The sequence below is a fragment of the Rutidosis leptorrhynchoides genome, chromosome 1 (assembly GCF_046630445.1).
Source record: "Rutidosis leptorrhynchoides isolate AG116_Rl617_1_P2 chromosome 1, CSIRO_AGI_Rlap_v1, whole genome shotgun sequence".
Lineage (NCBI taxonomy): Eukaryota > Viridiplantae > Streptophyta > Magnoliopsida > Asterales > Asteraceae > Rutidosis > Rutidosis leptorrhynchoides.
Window position 1 is genome coordinate 707,854,321 of NC_092333.1, and position 24,187 is coordinate 707,878,507.

Consider the following 24,187-nt stretch of genomic DNA (forward strand, 5'->3'; position numbering starts at 1 on the left):
GTCAAGATTTGGAGTCGGCATAATTGTTTATATTGTTTAAGCTTGCATTCGGAGTATTTGTTGTAATATATTTGATCATATTGTAATGGGTTGTGTAAAAACTTATTTATTTGAGGAGATTGTCTTTGATAGACAATCTAAATTATGTTATTAAGACCTTTATTCAATAATAAAGGTTATGGTTGTTTTTTTTAAAAACGAATGCAAGATTTGAAAAACGTCTCATGTAGAGGTCAAAACCTCGCAAAGAAACCAATTAATATGAAACGTTTATAATTAATATGAACGGGGCATTTCAACTAACTATTACACAATTAGGGAATTTCATACCCATATTTCCCAACTAGGTCAATCATTAGCTCTTTGACTAATTTAAAGTCAACACACCCATTTCGGGTCATCCACTAACCCATCTAACACCCATTTACTAATTAACTAGATGAGCTAGTGATTAACTGACCAATTAGGACTTATAAACATCAATTAACACTTCGAAACCCTAGGTTAGTTACCATTGAGTCTTCATGACTCCGTTTTACCCAAAAACACCCAAAATCATTAAATATGGGTTTCATGTTCATCACTATCCCAAACCCTAACCCTTACACAAAATCAAAGTAAGGAAATTAAAGTTAGAACATACCACTACAACCAAAACGTAGCTAGAGAAGATATGAACAACTTTATAACTCGAGCTAAGACTCAAAACTAGCTCCTTCTTCCTTTGCTTGAGCCTTCTCACACACGAATCTCACACACTCTCTCTCTCTCTCTATCTCTCTAAAATTAAAGTGAAGAAGATAAGGTTTTTGAAAATGGAGTGAATGATACTCCACAAACTGACCTACTGGCCTTTAACTCGTCCACAGGTGAAATTACTAAAATACCCATCAAAATATCTGAATAAAAGGGCTGAATCCGGCTACATCAGAGAGTACGCCATGCGCACTCTTAGGTGTGCGCTGAGCGCACTAAGCCCAGCTCAGCTTCTGACTTCTGTTCAACTGCACAATCATTCCCACACTTTATGTACTCTATTTACACTGTTGTACAATGAAGATTAGGGTCTTACACAAGAGTTGTTAAATCAAACCCAATAGTTGCTTGAGAAGGGTTTTATTCGACCGAGTGCTTCGCCGTGGGGTGCTCCGGTTTTATTCGTGAAGAAGAAGGATGGTAGTATGCGGATGTGCATTGATTATCGTGAGTTGAACAAGGTGACAATCAAGAATCGTTATCCATTGCCTCAGATTGACGATTTGTTTGATCAACTCCAAGGCGCGACTTATTTTTCTAAAATTGACTTACGGTCTGGCTATCACCAAATGCGGGTCCGCGAGGAAGATATTGAGAAAACGGCCTTTCGAACGTGTTATGGGCATTTCGAGTTTGTAGTTATGCCTTTTGGTCTTATGAATGCACCGACGGCATTCATGGATCTTATGAACCGAGTGTGCCAACCTATGTTGGACAAGTCGGTGATTTTGTTCATTGACGACATACTTGTCTATTCGAAGAGTATAAAGGAACATGAACATCGTTTGCGTGGTGTGTTGAAGACGTTGCGAAAAGAGAAATTGTATGCAAAATTCTCCAAATGTGAATTTTGGCTAAGGGAAGTTCATTTCCTTGGCCATATTGTGACCAAAGATGGTATTCAAGTAGATCCAGGGAAGATTGAGACGGTAAAGAGTTGGGGACGACCGACTATGCCTACGGAAATTAGAAGTTTTCTCGGATTGGCCGGTTATTATCGTCGGTTTATCCAAGACTTTTCTAAGATCACTTCTCCATTGACGAAATTGACGAGAAAGAACGCGAGATTTAATTGGGAGAACGAGTAAGAAATTGCTTTTCAATTGTTAAAAGAGAAGTTATGTCAAGCTCCGGTTTTAGTGTTGCCGGAAGGTGTAGAAGACATGACGGTTTATTGTGATGCTTCTTTAAATGAGATCGGGTGTGTTCTAATGCAACGAGGTAAAGTCATCGCGTATGCCTCTCGACAATTAAAGGAACACGAAACGAGATATCCGACTCATGATCTTGAGTTGGCGGCGGTTGTTCATGCGTTAAAAATTTGGCGCCATTACTTGTATGGTGTCAAGTGTGCGATTTATTCGGATCACAAGAGCTTAAAACATCTTTTTGATCAACGAGATTTGAATTATCGTCAACGTAGATGGATGGATGTGATGAAAGACTATGATTGTGAAATACTTTATCATCCGGGAAAGGCGAATGTGGTGGCGGATGCATTAAGTCGAAAGAGTCAACATCCAACGATACGAGTAGGATCGCTACGCATGATTATTACTAACAATTTTCTTGTAAAGCTTGGCGAGACTCAAATCGAAGCTTTTGTTAACAATAAGCATGAGGAACGAATCCTAGGTCAAACAGAGTTTATTACCTTAGGTCCGCATGGTTTGTTATCTTTTCAAGGAAGAGTGTGGGTGCCTAAAATGGGTGATTATCGACGAGTGCTACTTGATGAAGCACATAAGCCAAAGTATTCCATTCACCCGGGCGCGACAAAAATGTATCTTGACTTGAAGAAAGAGTATTGTTGGTCGGGCATGAAACGTGATGTTGTAAAGTATGTTGAACAATGTGTCACGTGTTTGCAAGTTAAGGCCGAGCACCAAAAGCCGTATGGTAAGTTGCAACCGTTAGAAATTCCGAAATGGAAATGGGACCACATTACCATAGATTTCATTACAAAGTTACCAAAGATGGCGAGAACCAAATTTGATTCGATTTGGGTGATAGTTGATCGGTTGACGAAAAGTGCCTTGTGTCTTCCCATTCGGGAAACGATATCGTCAAACGATATCGTCGGAGACTTTGGCTAAATTGTTTATCAAGGAGGTGATATCGAGGCATGGGGTTCCTATATCTATTGTTTCGGATTGAGACACTCGTTTCATATCTCAGTTTTGAAATAAGTTTCATGAAGATATGGGTACATAATTGAGAATGAGCACGGCGTACCATCCTCAAACGGACGGTCAAATAGAACGTACGAATCAAACATTAGAGGATATGTTACGGGCGTGCATTATTGATTTTGGTGGTAGTTGGGATGAGCACTTACCATTGGTGGAATTCTCGTACAATAATAGTTATCATACTAGTATCGGGATGCCACCTTATGATATGCTTTATGGGCAGAGGTGTCGAACTCCGATTTGTTGAGGTGAAGTTGGACAAAAAGAAATTGGGAGTGCCGATTTGGTTTTAGAGACGAATAACAAGATTGAGATGATTCGGACTCATTTAAAAGCGGCTCAAGATAGACAAAAGTCGTATGCCAACAAACGTAAGCGATTGATTGAGTTCCAAGAAGGTGACATGGTGATGCTTAAGGTTTCGCCATGGAAGGATATTATTCGGTTTCAAAAATGGGGAAAGTTAGCTCCTCGGTTTATTGGGCCTTTTAAGATTTTAGCTCAAGTTGGTGAAGTTGCGTATCGTTTGGAATTACCTGAAGAACTTGCGGGGATCCACAATACATTTCATGTTTCCCATCTCTGTGTCTTGCGAATGATTCTTCATGGATGCCATTAGACGAAATTGAGCTAAACAACAAGTTAGAGTATGTTGAGGAGCCAATTGCTATACTAGATGAGAAGGTTAAATGGTTGAGGATTAAAGAGGTGAGAACTTATAAGGTTCAATGGCGTCTAAGTAAAGGTTTCGAGTTTACTTGGGAGCCCGAGGAGTTTGTGTTAGTTTATCTTCCCTCTTGTCATGCGGCTTGGATCGCGAGGACGCGCTCCGATTCAAGTGGGGGAGAGTTGTAAGATCCTGTCTTTCCCGTTGTTCGGGATGACGTCCAACATTGTGGGACGCCATCCCAGTGTGAATAGCTGGACGCCGTCCAGTAATTTGGTCTCCGTCCAGATGATCTGGCGAGTCAGCAGTCTTGTTTTTAGATATTTTAAAGGGCTATATTGGTAATTTCACATGGGGGACGACATAAAGGCCCCAAGATCAGTTTGGTGGAGAACTTTACTCCATTTCCACCTACCTTTTCCTTTCCACTTACATGCTAGAGAGAGAGGAGACTTTTAGAGTGAGAAAGCTCAATCCAAGAAGGAAGAAGTTTGTTTCGGGTTAGAGCTCGAGTTTTAAAGTTGTTCATCTACCCCCTAGCTATGTTGTGATAGTTGTGGTAAGTCCGAAACCTAATTTCCTTGTTTTAAATTGTTCAAGGGTTAGGGTTTGGGTTAGTGATGAACATAAAACCCAATTTGCTAGTGTTTTGGGGATTTTGGGTAAGTTTGGGTCATGAGGACTCAAAGATGACTAACCTAGGGTTTTGAAATGTTAAATTGTGTATATTGGTCTTAAAATGTTAGTAAATCACTAGCTCACTTTGTTGTTTTGTAAATGGGTGTATTTGGGTTATGGGTGACCCAATTGGGTGTGTTGACTTCGAAATGGGTCAAAAGAGTTTTGAATGACTTAGTGGTGTATAGTGGGCGATTTAGTGTCATGGTCACTAGTTCTAGTGATTTTTGGTAGATTTGGGCCTATGATTGGGATTATGGAAACAAAGGGGTGAACATTTACCCTAAGTGGTCTATTGGGCGGGTTAGGAGCCCCATTTAGATAAGTGTTGATTGTATCTTAATATCATAGGTGATTTTCATTGACGGTTGAAGATCTTGTGGACTTACTTCGTTTTGGATACAAGGTGAGTGGAATAATTATATGCGTATGTATATAATGTATTTATTTGTATGCTATGGTATGAACCAAAGATCCGGTAGTGTCATAGTATGGGCGGTTGTGCTATGATGTGAACCAAAGAGCCAGTAGTATCATAGTACGTGTGTTGTAGTGTGAACCAAAGAGCCGGTAGCACTATGGTACGATTGTTAGAGTGTGAACCAAAGAGCCGGTAGCACTTTAATGCGAGTATGACTCGGGTTATGATGTGAACCAAAGAGCCGGTAGCATCATAACCGATGCGTATGGTGTGAACCAAAGAGCCGGTAGCACCATGACGTGAGTATGGTTAACCATGGTTGAGTATTGTATTGTAGCATATTGTATTATGTCGATTATATGTTATTGATTATGCTAGTTGTGGTTTTTGGAGATTATTAGCTTCGTACTTGAGATGGTATGCTAATTGTATTGCTAGCAAGTATGCGGTATGTGTAAGTGATTGCAAGTAGGTATATTATATATGTATGTGTATAATTATTGCATTCACTAAGCTTTAGCTTACCCTCTCGTTGTTTACCTTCTTATAGGCTCAGGCGTTGACAAGGGTAAGGGCGTTCGGTTGGATTAGAGATCCCGCTTGTTTGATAGGGGACGCTTTTGGATGTGTTAGTTCTTTTTGGAAGTTCAGCCAAGATTTGGGTAGTTTAATCCCAAACACCATGCTCTAGTGTAGTTTGGAAATTAAACTAGCACGGTTGAAACTTGTATATTTTGAACAAAACGTATAATTTGGGCCGATGTGGGCCCGATATTGTAAAACTTGTTTTGGTGATGGAAATCCTTTAGTTTAACTATTAGTAACATGTTGTGAAAAGGTTTTTGCATCAAAGTGTCGGGAAGCGGGTTTTCCGCTCATGTGAGTTGGACCCCGTGATCAGATTCTGGTAGTTCATTGGGATTCCGTCCTAAAAGGTTGGACGCCGTCCTGGCCTTCAGAGCTGGATGTCGTCCAGAAAGCTGGACGCCGTCCAGATGTACTGACCCAAATTTTTTTTTAGGTGTGTTTTTGGGCACAACGAGGGTTGGGTCGTTACACATGAAAGCAGATGCTTTGAGCAAGCTTGCCTCTTTGCTATATGATAACTTCACCAAAAAAGGTATGGTTGAAGTACTGGAAAGAAAGTCAAGTGAAGAGGATACCCTCATGGCGACAATCACAACAGAAGAAGAATGTTGGATGACACCCTTCATAAAATACCTTGCCAACGGTACCCTCCCGGAAGACAAATTACAAACCCGTAGGATACGAATGCGGGCACCAATGTATTATTTTAAAAACGGCATCATGTACAGGAAATCATTCACATAGACTTACTTAAGGTGCGTTGGCCCAGCACAGGCCAAAGAGATAATACGAGAAATGCATGAAGGAGCCTGCTCAACGCACTCCGGCTACCGAACGATAGTTAGCAGAATCAAGAGAATGGGTTATTTCTGGCCACACATGTACCGCGATACATATGACCTGATCGTAAACTGTGAGGCATGCCAAATACATGCTCCCGTCAACAGATCCCCTCGTTGAAACATGATTCCCATACACGCCGCTTGGCCGTTCTGCAAATGGGGGTTCGACATCGTCGGCGCATTCCCACGAGGTGTCGGTAACGTTAAATTCTTAGTAGTTTCAATTGACTACTTTACTAAGTGGGTTGAGGCGAAACTGTTAAGCACGATTACGGGAAGAAAAATCTTAACCTTTGTATGGGAAGACATTGTCGTTCCGGCTTACCACGAGAGATAGTCAGCGACAACGGCACGCAAGTTCGCGCACAATCCATGTAAAGACTGATGTGCATACATGGACATTCAACAGTCATTTACTTCCGTGGCCTACCCGCAGGCCAACGGACAAGTCGAGGTCACTAACAGAGACATCGTTGCCGGAATAAAAGCAATACTAGGTAAACACCGACAAGGATGGGTGGATGAACTCCAACATGTACTATGGGCACATCGGACAACACTGAAAGATAGTACAAACGAAACCCTTTTCATTCTGGTGTACGGAACTGAAGCGGTTATACCAGTTGAAGTGCTTATCCCAACCGATCGAATAACAGCATTCGATGAACAACAAAATGATGATGCATTACGAGAAAACTTAGATGCTCTGGAAGAACGGTGAACAATAGCAAATATCCAGAAGCTGAAAAGAAACAACAAATCACAAACCACTATGACAAAAAAGTCAAGCCACTGGACTTTCAGTTATACGATTTGGTGTTACGCAGCAACGAGGCCAGCCGACAGCAAGACGTCAGAAAACTGGGCCCCAGATGGGAGGGACCCTACAGGGTTGTCGGCATAACTGAGTATGGTGCATACCACCTGGAGACACCAGATGGAGTTCCGATACAACGCCCTTGGCACGCCTTCCATTTGAAGAAATATCACATGTAACTTATCTGCGACCGGGAGGACTGATCACCCACCCGGATAGCAGAAATGCAAAGCACTTATGTACTCAAATAATTTCTATGTATAAGTCATCAATAAAGTTTCATTTTATATACTTATGCACTGTAACGACTCTGAATATGACACAAGTAAAATCAAAAGTCTTTCGGCATATTTCAGACCTACCGCCAGAAGAAATGCTTTCTAGCTTTCGTTGGTAGGAGGACAGCCCTTAAAGAACCTTCTCGAATAACAAGGTCGTCCGTCCATATCATTGGTGGTCCGATTTTACCGTATAAACAACTCGACCACACTCATGCGTAGTCTAGATATCTACATTTTTGTCATGATAATATATGCAACTCAAAGCAAAGTAAACTAGTTTATACACAACATACAACAAGATATAGAGAAATCACAGTAATCATACAAAACACAACCGAGTGCATATCTCTACGGTTGGTAATTTACAATATCCACCACGGATGAGTTCTCGTCCCTACAGATTTTTTGTAGTTCTTCAAAACTAATCTGGCCGAGAGCCTCATGTGCCCGCTGGCAGTCTTGCACACAGGTAACGCTTAACCTAGTCTTCTTATTTTGGGTCCTGCTACCAGGTGGGAGGAAACACTGCACCGCCCTCAAAACCTCAAACGTAGTCAACTTCTTGATAGCCTCAATAAAGGCATTGAACGGCTGATGAACAATGGATGACTTCAGGAGGCGGGCAAAAAGCACAGGAATACCGTGCTGAAGGGGCGTAAGTGCGCCTAACGTGGCCGACACCTTCTCTGATAACTTTTTATTGTCATCAGAAAGTAGGGCGACCTTCTCCTATTCTTGGGCAAGTGCAACCTTCAACGACTCCTGCATTTCCCGGGAAACACGTAACTCATCCCGGGTAGACTCCAAGGCCTCCTTTGCCGACACCAACTCCCTTTCAAGACGAGCAATCGTCCCCGACAATTCCACCACACAACGGTTATCGTTCTCAAACAACACACAATGCTCGTGAATGCGATGAGCATCAGCCTCGCTTCGGTTCAATTCATCCGCTGCAAGATGCTGAGCAAACACGACAAATTAAGAACGCAAGTGCAGTGCCTAGGCGGTGAAAAGAGCGGCCAACACCTCTTTCAGAGCTGGAAAAGTAATAATGTCAAGATATTCCCTATAAACTGGGTAGTCAGAAGCATCACAGCGAAGAAGATCACGGAATGGCCCAAAATTACAGTCGGGCAGAACGTAAACATTCTGCCCAGCATTTGTCGTCAGCCGAGGGCGAGCATCCGAAGTCTCCACGGTGGATTCTTTATCGGGACGATATCCTTGAGCCTACTCCCTTTCAGTAGCTGACCCCTCCCCAGCTACCCGACTCTCCCTCACAACTGGCTCAAGCCCCTCCCGGGGAGCAGCTCCCTCCAACAATGGAACCATGCGGGCAGATGCATGCGCCCCCGTAGAAGTCACGCCAGCGTTACCTACACATACACGAAAGAGAACAATATCGTCAGCACAAGATGCTGTCACGCAAGTTAAAGCAAGTGCAAGTTGAGAGCCTAACTTCAGCTGCTGCAGCCGGCTCAACCCGACGCCTGGTACGACGGATCAGCCCACCCTCCGAAGAACCGCCATTAGAAGATTCCAAGTCTTTAGGAGGCAGCGCCCTGTGACCGATGGAAGACTCCGGAGTTGTACCCTCAACCACTTTGTCGGTAAAGACCATGCCATCCAGGCTCACCGCCCTCAGAACCTCCAACACAATTAACTCTGCTTAAATCTTCAACCATCATCTTATAAATCTTGATTACGTAAAAAAGAATGGAAAAAGTCACACGGATAAATACCTCTCCCACCTCGGCGAGCGACAGGAATCCTATCAGAATGGGTCCAGTTGTTCCTAACATTAGCCGTTACCAACACCTGCTCATCATAAGAACGTTGAGGAATCCTCAGACCCCTCAATTGGTCAACCATCGATTCGCCCAGCTCAAAAAGCTGTCTTGGCGACTGAACAGTCACTGACCTAAAAGGATAGGACTGCGCGTTCCTCAACGGAAAGTCAGAACACTTGGCAAAAATGATTAATTGCACCCAGTTATCTGCAACCGCTAGTGCCTCCCTAAGGAAATAAATTTCATCAGTAAACGTGTACCACCCTTTGCGATAGGACGATAACCGAAAAATGCTTCTGAAGATATTCAAGCTTAGGTCCATGCCAAAACCATTAAAGTACATTTCAAACAGTACGATCGCGGGAACCTCATTCGGATGCAACCGAGCAACGCTAACGCCATAGAAATTTAACACCTTCATAAAGAAGCGAGTAAATGGGTATCTCAAATTTGAGACCTTAAAGGGTCTCAAATAGATAGCGCAATGATTGGGCAGGGGCCCCACAAGCGCGCTGTTGTGACCTTGGAATAACTAACTCCAAGCCTCGTAGCTGCGGGCATATATAACAGATCCTATCAAGATAGGCTTCATCGACGTTATTAGGTACACGTAACACGTCATGAAGAATGTTAGATCTGGGAGCCATACTGAACAAAGAAGAAAACAGGAGATTCAAATTGAAGAAAACAAGAAAATTGTTTCTGTATTATGCAAGGCAAATACTATCGAAGGTAGAAAGACTCAAATGAAGAAAAATGCTCCTTTATATAGGCAAACATCCTATGCGGGCCCCATAAAACTCAAAAAGGTGTGTTGGAACATGAGATGTACTATGATTAAGACAACATGTAACACGCATTAATTGCACGTCAAATCACGTGTGTGGGGTCATATTAATTTAAGTTTGGCGACACAACTGTCCAGCCGACCTCACCAAACTGGGGGGACTTAATGATACACATAATGATTCGTCTCAAAATAAGCAAGCATCCCGACAAGGATCTTACCCGGCACCGTCTGTCCCGAAATACGGACCCGTTCCTAATATCCATCTGACATCATCTCATCAACTTTACCATGCTGGACGAATGGCTAGACTAAGACCCCAGATGACATACACATAACCGGCATCATGAAGACAGTCATGATAACTACAACCGAGAAGAAACACTTGGAATAAATAGAAAGCAAAACCTTCCCGGCTAGACTGAGAACACCGTGATGCTTAACCGGAACCTACATGCCGTCAGTACCATCATGGTATCTCTAACCGACATAAAAATACCCCCCGGGAACAAGCACGCCGTCCCGGAGAAAGTGCATTATCCCGGAGCAGACACTTCATCCCGAAAAAGGTGCCTGAAAACGGAACAAGCATGCAAGTAAGTTGCATGCCACGTCAGCCTACGAATCTAGGGAAGTTTGTTAGGATCTGCTATTCCCATGAAAAGGACAGGTGCCACGTCACCCCTCGAGATTGACAAAATTCGTTACAACCATGAAAGGGACATGTGCCACGTCGTCATTCCCTCTAAAACATCTATAAATATGCAAACAAAATCTTTCATCTAAAAAACACACTGGATGCATTAATGTTACTATGCCCAAATCAATTGCGATAGCATTACTCCAGTCGTTAGCTTAATTCTGATCAACACTCCAATCATCATCAGAACCAATTCACACTGAGATATTAACTTATTCGATTTCGATCGGATAAGGTTAATTCAATCGATTGTTTTACGCCCTTGAAATCCAGATTCCAAATCGGATTTTGCATAATTATTGGAGTTAAAACATTCGACTTACTCTTTTTCCCAAATCAAGCACTCAAACCCGAAATCTACTTACTCGTAACAATTTTAGTTTGATCACTATTGAAATAGTGTTAAGAGCGAGAAGTAACTTTTGTTGTTACTCATGGTGAAAGGGAATTCTGAAATAGATCTGGGGGTATAGATCACATATGGGTTCAAGTTTGAGGACTGGGAATGTTAAGTTATAAGCGCCTGTGGGGAAATAGAGCAGTGGTTGATGTGTCAAGTACAGCTGTAACCAGGAGTAGTTCGTGAGGACATGAACAGCTCAACGGGGAGAGACTTGTAACATCCAATTTTCAGCATCAGTGCGCGCCGTGCACTATGGGTGCACGTTGCGCACTTTCCCGGATGTGCAGGGACTGTTTTTGTAAATTGGGAAAAAATAGGAACTAGTTGTGTAACATCGTTAAAAACGGGATTAAAGGAAATAATCTAGAATATTTGGGCTCATTTGACACAAAACACTTCCACAAGTTTGGAGTGAGAAACAAGTGATGATTTAGGGTTTTTAGAGAGAGAGATCCAAAATGTGAAGAAATTGGAAGATTTGAATGGAGCATGAAGTTTCTTAGTGGTAATCAACAACATCAAGGGTAACTAGAAGTTGCAAATCTTCATTATTATCCTTTAATTGTTGATTTTTTGTAAGAATCCTAATTTTTTTAATATGTGATTTATTTGGGGTTTATGGTTTATGGTTGGAATTAGGTGTTTGCGTAATCCTTGGATGGTGTATAATCCTTGTTTTAGTATTTAAATGATGAGATTTGAATGGGTTATGTGAAGTTAGGGTTTATGAGATTAATGGGTAAATTGAGTGGGTTATGTTAGTGATCTTAATCGATATTTTTGAGCTTAAAATCTGAAAATTGGAAGATGTTTATATGTAAAGGTTTACCTAGCAAGTGTTCTTTCAAGTCTTGATACTCACTAGTTGTTAATTTTGTGAAGTAAGTGATTAAATGTTATTTTAAGTTAAAATTACACTTATGTTGTTAAAGATGTGAAAAAGCTTATGTATTTAAGTTAGGATTAAGAGACGGCAAATTTAATAAAATTATTGTAAGTGTTAAATTATGAGTCTAGGTGTTATTTGGGGTAAAACGCTAGAAAATGGGACCTTGGGCAGAAATTGATGGGTTGACTTTAATTGGGTAGGCTTTGTTGAAGTGATATAATGAGTCAAGTTTCAACTAATGGGATTGTCGGGGAATCTTAAGGATGGGTGGTTGATAGTCTTGGTGTGTTTTGTGATTGTTTAGGATGCGCAAAGGAGCCTAAGTGACTACCAACCTTCACAATTGTCATCCGCCAAGTGAGTTCATAGCTAGTGGAACCACTTTTGGGAAAGGGATTGATGTCGCTTCATCCGTGCAGGATATGACGATCAATCATGGGGTTTTTTCCCAAGCGTGTATTTCATTGCATTACGTTTTATTTACATGATATAAGAGTATTCATGATTTGGTTGCTAACTTGGGATGGATTTCACGTGGTCGGATTGCATCCATGCAAGAGACTATACGATTTATTGGGGGTCCCTACGGTGGGCTTTGGTCAAACCAGGCATTGACCGCTTTGTTCATCAGGATTTGTGTGACGCCCCATACAAAATTAACGTGTACGGGTCATCAACAACGGGATCATTACAAGGTCAAACACTATATGCTGTTTTAAAATAAGTTTGCATTCATAAGAAAGGGTGACGTCATAACCAACGTCATAAGTTCTACAAACGAAAGTATGCTTCTATGAACAGAAGCAGTTAACATAAGTACGAGACCCGTTAGGTCATTACAAATTCATTGTTTCAAAAGTAACATAGTTTGTTAATGCAAGGTAAACGTTTCATGCAGAGACATCTCTAACAAAAGCAGCGGGAGTCTACACAGCAAGAAAACTATAGCGGAAGCATCAAACCTCTAAGCACCTGAGAAAACATGCTTAAAAACTTCAACACGAATGTTGGTGAGCTATAGTTTAAGTATAACAGTAATGTAAGGTAGGCCACGAGATTTCAGTATTTCAAAACAGTATGAAAAGTATATGTTCAACCGTGTGCACTTGGTAACTAACTTAACGTAATATCACCCCCTAAAAGTACACTTAGTGAGTGCGTAAGTTTATGAAGTATTAAAAACCCGTTAAATGCTAGCGCTACTAGCCCGAGTGGGGATGTCAAACCCTATGGATCCATATCTAAGATTCGTGTTCACCGGTTCAAAGACCAATGACTAAACGTTACTGAGCTAAGGGGAAAGTTTATGCCATTGTATAACCCACACATATATAAAGTTTAAGTACTCGTGTCTAGTATGTAAAACGTAAAACAAGCATGTATTCTCAGTTCCCAAAATAGTTAAAGTAAAAAGGGATGCTATAACTCACAGTGAAAAGTAGTAAAGTCGGTACGAGATAAGTAAGCAAGTAGTTGGTCCGAAAGGTCCTCAACCTAAGTCAAAAGTTACTAAGTCAGTAAATCATTCCCAAAGGTTTAAAATTATGTAAATTAAGTCTTAACTATCATCATCATCAACAACATAAGTAAAAAGTAAAGTAAGTTTTCAATCAAGAATAGAGTTCAAAACAAAGGCTGACTTCGTTTAGTCGCCACGACCTCTATACAAACTGAAATGAGGTGAGACCAGTGGACATGGCTCCGTATATGATTCCCCTAGTTGCTGACCAATTTTCAGAACCAAACTCGTCTTTGTTTGACCGTGGCGATGGTTTAAGTGCGAGTAGGTCAGAAATTTTTGCATAACGTTAAAAGGGCGTAGTGACTTTCGGAAGGCTATAAATCCTAAACCGTAACTCGGATTTAGACGAGGCCTAAACAGAAAATCATCTACTCGAACCGAACTAACTGGAAATCAACTTTTCAGTAGCCTAGGTAGCCTGATCAGACCCATAAAACAGTAAACAAAGTGCTCCAGTGGGTTCTTGGTGCTTGATGCTCATCACGGTTCTCATCCGTGATGCCTATAGCTTCAAGTGTACAACTCGTTGATGTGTTTGCATCATCTTAACTAAGTTTTGACCATAATAACACTAGTGTATGTCTAAGATATGTAGCACAACTCATTTAAGGGTTGTAAGTAGGTTGATGAACCAAAGTTACATCAAGATCTTAGATCCGACACATACATGAGTTCTAATAGTAATATTAAGCTATAAACCTGAATGTAAACTAAATAAACAAGATCTTAAGTTGTAGAAATTAGATTTTAGTTAGATCTTAAAGATCCTAGACTAAAAAGTCTAGATCTAGTGTTCTTAAGTTAAACCCCAAGTTATAGAACTTGGATCTTTACTTTAATGAAACCATAAGTTATGAAACTTAGATTTTCATCTTAAAAAATGTATATATAAGCTTATAAGCTTTTGTTTTAGACAAAATTGAAAGACCATAAGCTATAAAAACTTAGATCCAACATAAGTGTATGAAGTTTTAACTAGAAAGTTAAACTTCCATGTTCTTGAACTTACAAAGTTTAAACTTTAGTTCCAAGAAAAATGAGATCAAGTTTAACTAGTAATACTTGACCAAAATTAAATAAATCACTAATTGAAATACTTACAAAAGAAAGAAATAAACTAAAGTTACAAGTAACAAGTTCATGTTTGCTTCAAACTTAAGAAGATTCAAGCCAAAACTTGGATCTTTAAGAAAATAAATCTTAAGTTTACAAAACATGAACACAAGTAAGATCTCAAAGCTTATGAGCTTTAGATCTTTATAACATCTTAAGTGTAGAACCATAAGTTATAGAAACTTAGATCCTTGTTCTTGATTTCTCATCAAACAAAGATGGAAGAAACAAGATTCATGAAGATACAAACTATAAAGTTTGATCTTGAACAACAAACAACAAACTAGTAGAATGATGATGATAGTTTAGGTTTTCAAAAGAAAGAAAAGAAGAAAGAAAAAGATATATTGCTTACAATTTTAGAGAGAAAGTTGAGAGTAAAAGTTTGGAGTAAGAAGTAGTGTAATGAGGTATGTGTAAAATGAGATGATACTAGCATATAAGTAACAAAAAAAAATTGAAAATGGAACTCCCTCCCCCCCATATGGCCGACGGTTTCTAGGCAAAAAAAAAAGGGAAGTCAAGGTTGCTCTTTCATGTATGGGAGAGTGGTAATGCTAGGAAGAGGTAATAAGTTAAATGCATGGAAAGTTGGTGCTTGCATGCTTGAGACATCTTTGTCTCCAACTTAACTTAATTAATCTTGTTCAAGCTTAATGAATTATTAGCATAATGGTGGGCTTACTAGTAGTCCATTAAGTGAGGTAGGGTGGGCTTCCAAGTCCAATAATATAAGCCCATGTTCAAGTATACAACAAATAAATAAAAAGCCCAAGTAATTAACTACTTACATTAGTTAATTAAAAATGATTAATAATAATTAATCATGTACGTAAATAATATTCTAAATATTATTCGTGAAAAGCGTGTGTCACAAAGACAAGTCGGGACATGAAAATTCAAGTACGGTAACAAGTAAAATGTATAAGCATACATTTAATAAAGTGCAAGTATTAATAATAATTATTAATAAATATAAGTCGGAAAATCCAGGGTCGTTACATTACCCACCTGTTAAAGAAAATTTCATCCCAAAATTTTAAGCTGAGGTAAATGGAGGAGTTGGGAAAAGGTGAGGATACTTCTGCATCATTTGATCCTCTCGTTCCCAGGTAAACTCGGGTCCTCGTTTGGCATTCCATGTCATACCCCGTCCAAATCCTCTTGGACGAATACAATAACCTCTGGTACCATTGCGATGAACGGACCTCTATATGCCATGAACGACTCCATGTAATATGAGCAAATGTACAGCGGAAGATTTCTTTCATACCTGAGAATAAATATGCTTTAAAATGTCAACCAAAAAGTTGGTGAGTTCATAAGTTTATCATAAAACAATAAAATTCTGTAATTTTGATAGACCACAAGATTTAAATGCTGCATGTTACAAATGGGCCCGAATCCTATACCCACCTGTAATGTACATGCGATATCTTTTAAATACAGTACACCTTTCTAGTGTACGAAATCATCTTTCATAAATTTTAGTAACCGTACACATATCTCGTGCACAAAAATAACATACACATAACCTGTGTATAAAATCATTCTCTCGATACATAACATTCACTTTTCATTGCTTTCATAGCTTGGCTTGGTAACCGACCTTAACATATAACGCGCATAATAATATCCCCAAAACAGAACATCTCATCTGTATAATAATCATATAAACTTTGAAGTACTAAACACCACGCCCACTAGCCCTTATGTCTAGTGAACATTCTGGGTGGGGGTGTTAAACCCAGTAGCTACCTTTAGGATTCGCGTGAATTAGGGTCATACCCGATTCTAATTCTTAGGTTACCAAGCAATAATAATCAGGGGAAATATTCATAACAATTAGTGGCAATTATCACGTCCAACTAATTCAATAATAATCCACAGAACTTCTGTCTGCATAATAATTCTTTTGAGGAATGTTTTGCTTGTGTCTATCTCGTCAAACATTTATAAAATCATCTCAGTTCAAAAATATAGATTTCAAAGGCATTTAATAAAATAGTTGTAAAAATAGCGCATGTATTCTCAGTCCCAAAAATGTAAAGAGTAAAAGGGAATCAAATGAACTCACCATATTGCATTTTATAGTAAAAATACATATGACGTCATTGAACAAGTATATGGTTGACCTCGGATTCATGAACTTATATATATATATATATATATATATATATATATATATATATATATATATATATATATATATATATATATATATATATATATATTATCATATTATAATATAAATCAATTAAGTTTATATATTTTGTTATGTATTAAGATTAATATTCTTATATATAAATTTATTAATACTTATAATACATTATGATACTTATTTGCTATTTAATTTATGTTATATCAATAATATTAGTTAAAACATATTTTTATGTAATATTAGTATACTTTATGTAGTAAATATATATATCTTTGGTTTTGTAAAATTAATAATTGTAGTATTACTAGATTAAGGATAATAATAATAATGATAGTAATAATAGTAATTTTAATAAAAATGATAGTTTTACTAATAATAAAAAAATGATAGTTTTAGCAAAAATAATATTTTTAATAATATTGGTAAGTTTCATAATAATTATAGTTTTAATAGATATTTAATGATCATCTTAATAATAATGCTAATAGTATGATACCAGTAATAATAATGATAAAAATAGTATTACTAAAAAAATGATACTAATAATACTTAATACTAGTAATAACAATAATAATAAAATAATAATAATAATAATAATAATAGCAATAATGATAATAGTAATAATAATAATAATAACTACCTCACAAGCTTTTCTAAAAGGAAAATAATGTGCCCCCGCACAGGCTCGAACCCGAGACCTCTCGCTTAACCCGTAAACTCCTTAAACCATTCCGCTGTCCTTGCTCTTTCTTATTATTATCTTACAATAAATCTATAAAACCCGTTTCCATCTGTTTTTCCTTTACTTAAAACTCAAATTATCCTCTATAATCATCATTGTCTAATCATGTTATCACCATCATTAAATCATCATTTTCTCATTATCACATAGCTACAATCACCTCATCACCTATTATAATCCTAACATCATCATCATCGATTAATCTAGCATCATCATCATAAGTCAATATCTTCGTTATCATAAACATCATTACATCATATTCATCGTGATCATGATCTCCACAGAATCATCATCATAATAACCCTAATCGTATCCATAATCATCTTCGTACCTGTGTATCATCATGTCATCAACATGATCACCCCATCATTATAATGATCATCATATCCCGTGATTTTATGCTCATCATCAACAGTCCACATCATCATATTCATGTCCTATATCATCATCTATTATCTAACTAAAATATCATCTTCATTATCTCATCATAATCATCACATTACCATCATCACTTTCACAGAACAAAATGTACAGCAGTTATCATGAATAGTCTTTGGGCTGTCTTTTAATTGACTTAGATTAAGTGGCCCAATGTCCCAATAGAATACATAGTTCAATAGCAGACCCAATTTGTTAACTTAAGTGATAATTCGGCCCAAATAGGAAAATTGAAATATGACGGCCTACATACAGTATTCGATTTCTCCTTTCTTTCTTACTTTTAAACAACCGACACAGGCAAGTTGTGTATATAATAAATTGAATCGTGGTGAGTGGGGTTTTATTTGATTGCATATGTCGGCCATCAGAGAATGAATACAAGAGAAGAAAAGTTAATGCCTTTATCAACTTCCAACATTGTTATCATTTTATGCACCTAGTCATTTTAATTTAATATAAAAACTCACTCATCTCTTATTACTTATTCATTATCTTCAAGAAGAAGTAGTGTGGGTCTGTTACTCGTATAGCAGCAGCAAACAGAAACTGCAACAAGTTATTTGGGTCTGTTTTGGTTGGTGATGCACTGCAGTAAAATAAAATATAGGCGGTTAATTATAGAAAGTCTAATGGAAATTGTAAGTGGTGGTGTTGGTTTAATGGTGGGTTTTCGATGATTGAAGTGGTATTGTGGTGTTGACTTTCACGAAGGAAAAACAGAAGAAAGGGTGTAATTAGCAGGTGGTTTCGTGGTTTGATTTCTGACCAAAACAGAAGGGAGACCATGGAGTTTCAAAAGTGGTGGTGGTTTTCATTATATTCGAAGGTGGTGGATATGAATTAATGGGTTTGAGATTCATGATTGGAGATGGTTTAAGTGGGTTCATCAAGAAGAAAATAAAAAATGTATGTACTTATTTATTATGTATGTGTATGTACGTATATATATATAGCTTTATAGAGAAAGAGATTGGGAGTGAGAGTGAATTGGTGGCGAGAATGTTGATGAATTCTTGTTCTCTTCGTTATATCTAGGGATATAAACAAAGGTAGATAGTGATAGATATGGATGGCTAACAGAAATTGGATTCATCATGCAGATGATTGATTGATTTGTAGCAAATGAAGGATGTCAACAGCAATATTCGATCAGGAAAAGTTGAAGAGAAATAATAAAAGCAGATTGAATTTGTACGATTGATATTGATATCTAACAAACTGGACACAGAAACAAATTTGGTTACAGTGTCGATGGGGATATGAAACAGAATGAATAATTCTTCTAATGTGATATGTAAATGAATTTTATTTTGTAATGTGAATTGATCGAGTTTTATAGTTTAAAGTTGTCAGAAAGATTCGAGCAGACAAGAAGAAAGAACAGAAGAAGAGAAGAAAGAAAAAAAAATAACTACAAAGCTGAAAATGATCTCTAACAGATTTTGTTTGTTATTGAAATTGATTTTAATCGTTCGTACAAAACAGTAGACAGGAACAAATGATCATGCAGTTTGATGGTGAAGTGTAACAGATTTAAATCCTTTACTGATTTTATAAACATAGTATATAATTAGTATTAATAATTAATAAATATATTTGTATAAATAATAATAATACTTTTAATATTATTAGTGAAAATAATAATATTAATATCAAGATAATACTAATAATATTAATAATAATGATTAAAGTCATGTTAATGATAATTTTAAATAATCACTTTTAGTAAAAATATCATTAATTAATAATAATCTAAAATTATAATTTTTCTGTTATTTATAATAATAATGATATAACAAATTAACTATATATCAATTCTATATCTATATATTATATTAAAATACAATATATTGACATTTATATTAATTTTAGTATTCATAATAACAATAAGAGTAATAATAATAATATATCAATTACGTGTAACAATTTCATATTATGATTTAATTTCTAATGATACTAATACTAATAATAATATAATAACTATAATTAAACTTGTATTTACATGTAACATATCAATATTACAATTTATTATGTAACAACCCAACCCTCATTATACCAAAAACACGACACAAAAAAATTTTTTCCTGGACAGACCATCTGGACGGCGTCCAGCCTTTAATACTGGGACGGCGTCCAAGGATTTGGGACGGCGTCCCAATGAACTAAAACTTACTGATCTGATTGCTTTTATGCGGGAACGAAAAACCCGCTTCCCGACACTTTTCAACCAAACCAATTATCACAACGCATCAATATAAGTAAAACTAAGAGATTTCCACAATAAAAGCCAAGATTACATCACTGGGCCCACAACGACCCGTTTTACAATTTCATTCCAAAAATATAAGTTTCGACCACAAAAGTTTAAATACCAAACGACATCTAGAGCATGGTGTTTGGGTTTAAACTACCCAAATCTTGGCCGAACTTTCCAATAGCTAAAACCCCCGGGAGCCACTAGTCCAAGCGAATACCTTTGCCCTTATCCAAGCCGGATCCTAAAAAGATAAACAACGAGAGGGTAAGCTTACGCTTAGTGAATGCAATAATTATACATATACATATATAACCTACTTACTTGCAATCACGTACACAATTACCTCATACATACAAGCAATATAAATAACATACCAACGCAAGGTACAACGCTAAATCCCCAAGATCACAAGCTAGCACGAACATTAGCATATATAACCCGAATAATATAAATGCCACACAACAAACACATAACCATGGTTAACTAATAGTACAAAGGAATGGTACTTCGAATTTCCCATTGGTGTTCCCAACAACCGTTAGCGTACAACGAATTATAACACTAACCCCGGAGTGGTATCGATCGCCCGAACTTTAAACCCACCCGTCACGTGAAATGTGGTATCGAACGCCCGAACTTTAAACCCACGCTACACGCCCACACACATACATGACATGGCATCGAACACTCGAACTTAAATCCATATCATATAGTAACCCGATGTGGTATCGACCGCCCGAACTTAAACCCACATCGAATCTCGTACAAGTAAATACATTATATACACACATATATAATCATTCCACTCACCTTGTCGTCTAGGCGAGATTTCCAATAACAACTTGAATCCTTCAAAGCGAGTCACCTAACACAATTAACTCTCAATTAATATACATAGTAAGTCAGACTTTCCACCAACTAGCCTAACTAGTGCATTTATGACCCAAATGGGTATTTATGACCCATTTGCCCTAAAATCGCCAATTTAAGGTTCAACTCCTCAACAAATCACTAAAGACTAATAATTAAGGTTCTAAGACTCTCATCATACATAACTAGGGTGTTTTCATACCCATTTTAACCCGCTAGGTCAAACTCACCCATTTGACCCATTTCAAGTCAACCATGAACCCTAATAACACTATCAACTAACAACACAAGTGAGCTAGTGATTTATTAAACCTTTAAGACTCCTTAACACCAATTATGACTTTGAAACCCTAGGTTAGTAAGTCTTGAGTCTTTCATGGACCATCTTTACCCAAAATCCCCAAAATCATCACATATGGGTTTTATGTTCAACCCTAACCCAAACCCTAACCATTTAACACCAATTAAATAAGAAAATGGAGATTAGAACTTACCACTACTATCACCGTGTAGCTAGCAACTAGATGAAAAACTTTAACACACGAGGTAAGACCCGAAAATAGCTTCTTCCTCCTTTGCTTGAGCTCTCTCACTCTAGGAATCACTCTCTCTCTCTATAATGAAGTGAAGAAGATGAGGTTGGTGTAAGTGGAGTAATGGCTCCACCAAAACTGATCTAAAGGCCTTAAACTCGTTCCATTGTGAAAGTACCAAAATACCCTTCTTAAAATATCAAAAACCAACAGCTGGCCCGCCAGTTATTCTGGACGGCGTCCCAACATCTGGACGGTGTCCCGCCTTTTGAACTTGGACGGCGTCCCAGCCCTTTGGACGGCGTCCTACATGCTGAACCAAAAACAGGATGTTACATATTAATTATGTAATATTATATTATATGATAAAATTTATTGAATATTGAACATTTATATATCTTATATATATTACAATATATTAATAGAACTCATATATGGATTCATAATAATATCATATATATTTATATATATATTTATTTACATTTCTTATTTACACACAATTGTTCGTGAATCGTCGGGAATGGTCAAAAGGTAATTGATTACATGAGTTTAATTCCAAAACTTTCGAGACTCAACATTACAGACTTTGCTTATCGTGTCGAAATCATATAAAGATTAAGTTTAAATTTGGTCGGAAATTTCCGGGTCGTCACATTCCATCGGACTCGGACGATCGGAATCTTGTTGCGTTTTAAAGTTTTGACCTCACGGTCCATAATTTCAACAGGTTCTTCCACGAAGTGGAGTTTGTCATCAATCGTAAGTTCTTCCAGTAGTATAACAAGTTTCGGTTCAGCAAGATATTTCTTCAAATTTGATACGTGAAAGGTAGGATGTGTAGTGACCCGAACTTTTCCATGTTTATATATATTAATTGAGATTGATATTTACATGATTAAATGTTTCCAACATATTAAGCAATCAAACTTGTTAAGACTTGATTAATTGAAATATGTTTTATATAGACAATTGACCACACAAGTTGACCGGTGATTCACGAACGATAAAACTTGTAAAAACTATATGATGACATATATATGGATATATATATATAGTTAACATGATACTATGATAAGTATACATATCATTAAGTATATTAATAATGAACTACATATGTAAAAACAAGACTACTAACTTAATGATTTTTAAACGAGACATATATGTAACGATTATCGTTGTAAAGACATTTAATGGATATATATCATATTAAGAGATATTCATACATGATAATATCATGATAATATAATAATTTAAAATATCATTTGATATTATAAACATTGGGTTAACAACATTTAACAAGATCGTTAACCTAAAGGTTTCAAAACAACACTTACATGTAACGACTAACGATGACTTAACGACTCAGTTAAAATGTATATACATGTAGTGTTTTAATATGTATTTATACACTTTTGAAAGACTTCAATACACTTATCAAAACACTTCTACATAACAAAAATTCTTACAATTACATCCTCGTTCAGTTTCATCAACAATTCTACTCGTATGCACCCGTATTCGTACTCGTACAATACACAGCTTTTAGATGTATGTACTATTGGTATATACACTCCAATGATCAGCTCTTAGCAGCCCATGTGAGTCACCTAACACATGTGGGAACCATCATTTGGCAACTAGCATGAAATATCTCATAAAATTACAAAAATATGAGTAATCATTCATGACTTATTTACATGAAAACAAAATTACATATCCTTTATATCTAATCCATACACCAACGACCAAAAACACCTACAAACACTTTAATTCTTCAATTTTCTTCATCTAATTGATCTCTCTCAAGTTCTATCTTCAAGTTATAAGTGTTCTTCATATATTCTACAAGTTCTAGTTACATAAAATCAAGAATACTTTCAAGTTTGCTAGCTCACTTCCAATCTTGTAAGGTGATCATCCAACCTCAAGAAATCTTTATTTCTTACAGTAGGTTATCATTCTAATACAAGGTAATAATCATATTCAAACTTTGGTTCAATTTCTATAACTATAACAATCTTATTTCAAGTGATGATCATACTTGAACTTGTTTTCGTGTCATGATTCTGCTTCAAGAACTTCGAGCCATCCAAGGATCCGTTGAAGCTAGATCCATTTTTCTCTTTTCCAGTAGGTTTATCCAAGGAACTTAAGGTAGTAATGATGTTCATAACATCATTCGATTCATACATATAAAGCTATCTTATTCGAAGGTTTAAACTTGTAATCACTAGAACAAAGTTTAGTTAATTCTATACTTGTTCGCAAACAAAAGTTAATCCTTCTAACTTGACTTTTAAAATCAACTAAACACATGTTCTATATCTATATGATATGCTAACTTAATGATTTAAAACCTGGAAACACGAAAAACACCGTAAAACCGGATTTACGCCGTCGTAGTAACACCGCGGGCTGTTTTGGGTTAGTTAATTAAAAACTATGATAAACTTTGATTTAAAAGTTGTTATTCTGAGAAAATGATTTTTATTATGAACATGAAACTATATCCAAAAATTATGGTTAAACTCAAAGTGGAAGTATGTTTTCTAAAATGGTCATCTAGACGTCGTTCTTTCGACTGAAATGACTACCTTTACAAAAAACGACTTGTAACTTATTTTTCTGACTATAAACCTATACTTTTTCTGTTTAGATTCATAAAATATAGTTCAATATGAAACCATAGCAATTTGATTCACTCAAAACGGATTTAAAATGAAGAAGTTATGGGTAA

General features: G+C 37.0%; 1 protein-coding gene across 1 annotated transcript; it reads left to right on the forward strand.

The window, feature by feature from the left end:
- Positions 1-6,538: 6,538 nt before the first annotated feature.
- Positions 6,539-7,851, forward strand: LOC139853852 (uncharacterized). The gene is made up of 3 exons (XM_071843195.1): positions 6,539-6,861; positions 6,972-7,136; positions 7,755-7,851. Exons 1-3 carry the CDS (start codon positions 6,539-6,541, stop codon positions 7,849-7,851), a joined length of 585 nt encoding a protein of 194 aa, XP_071699296.1.
- Positions 7,852-24,187: the final 16,336 nt, after the last annotated feature.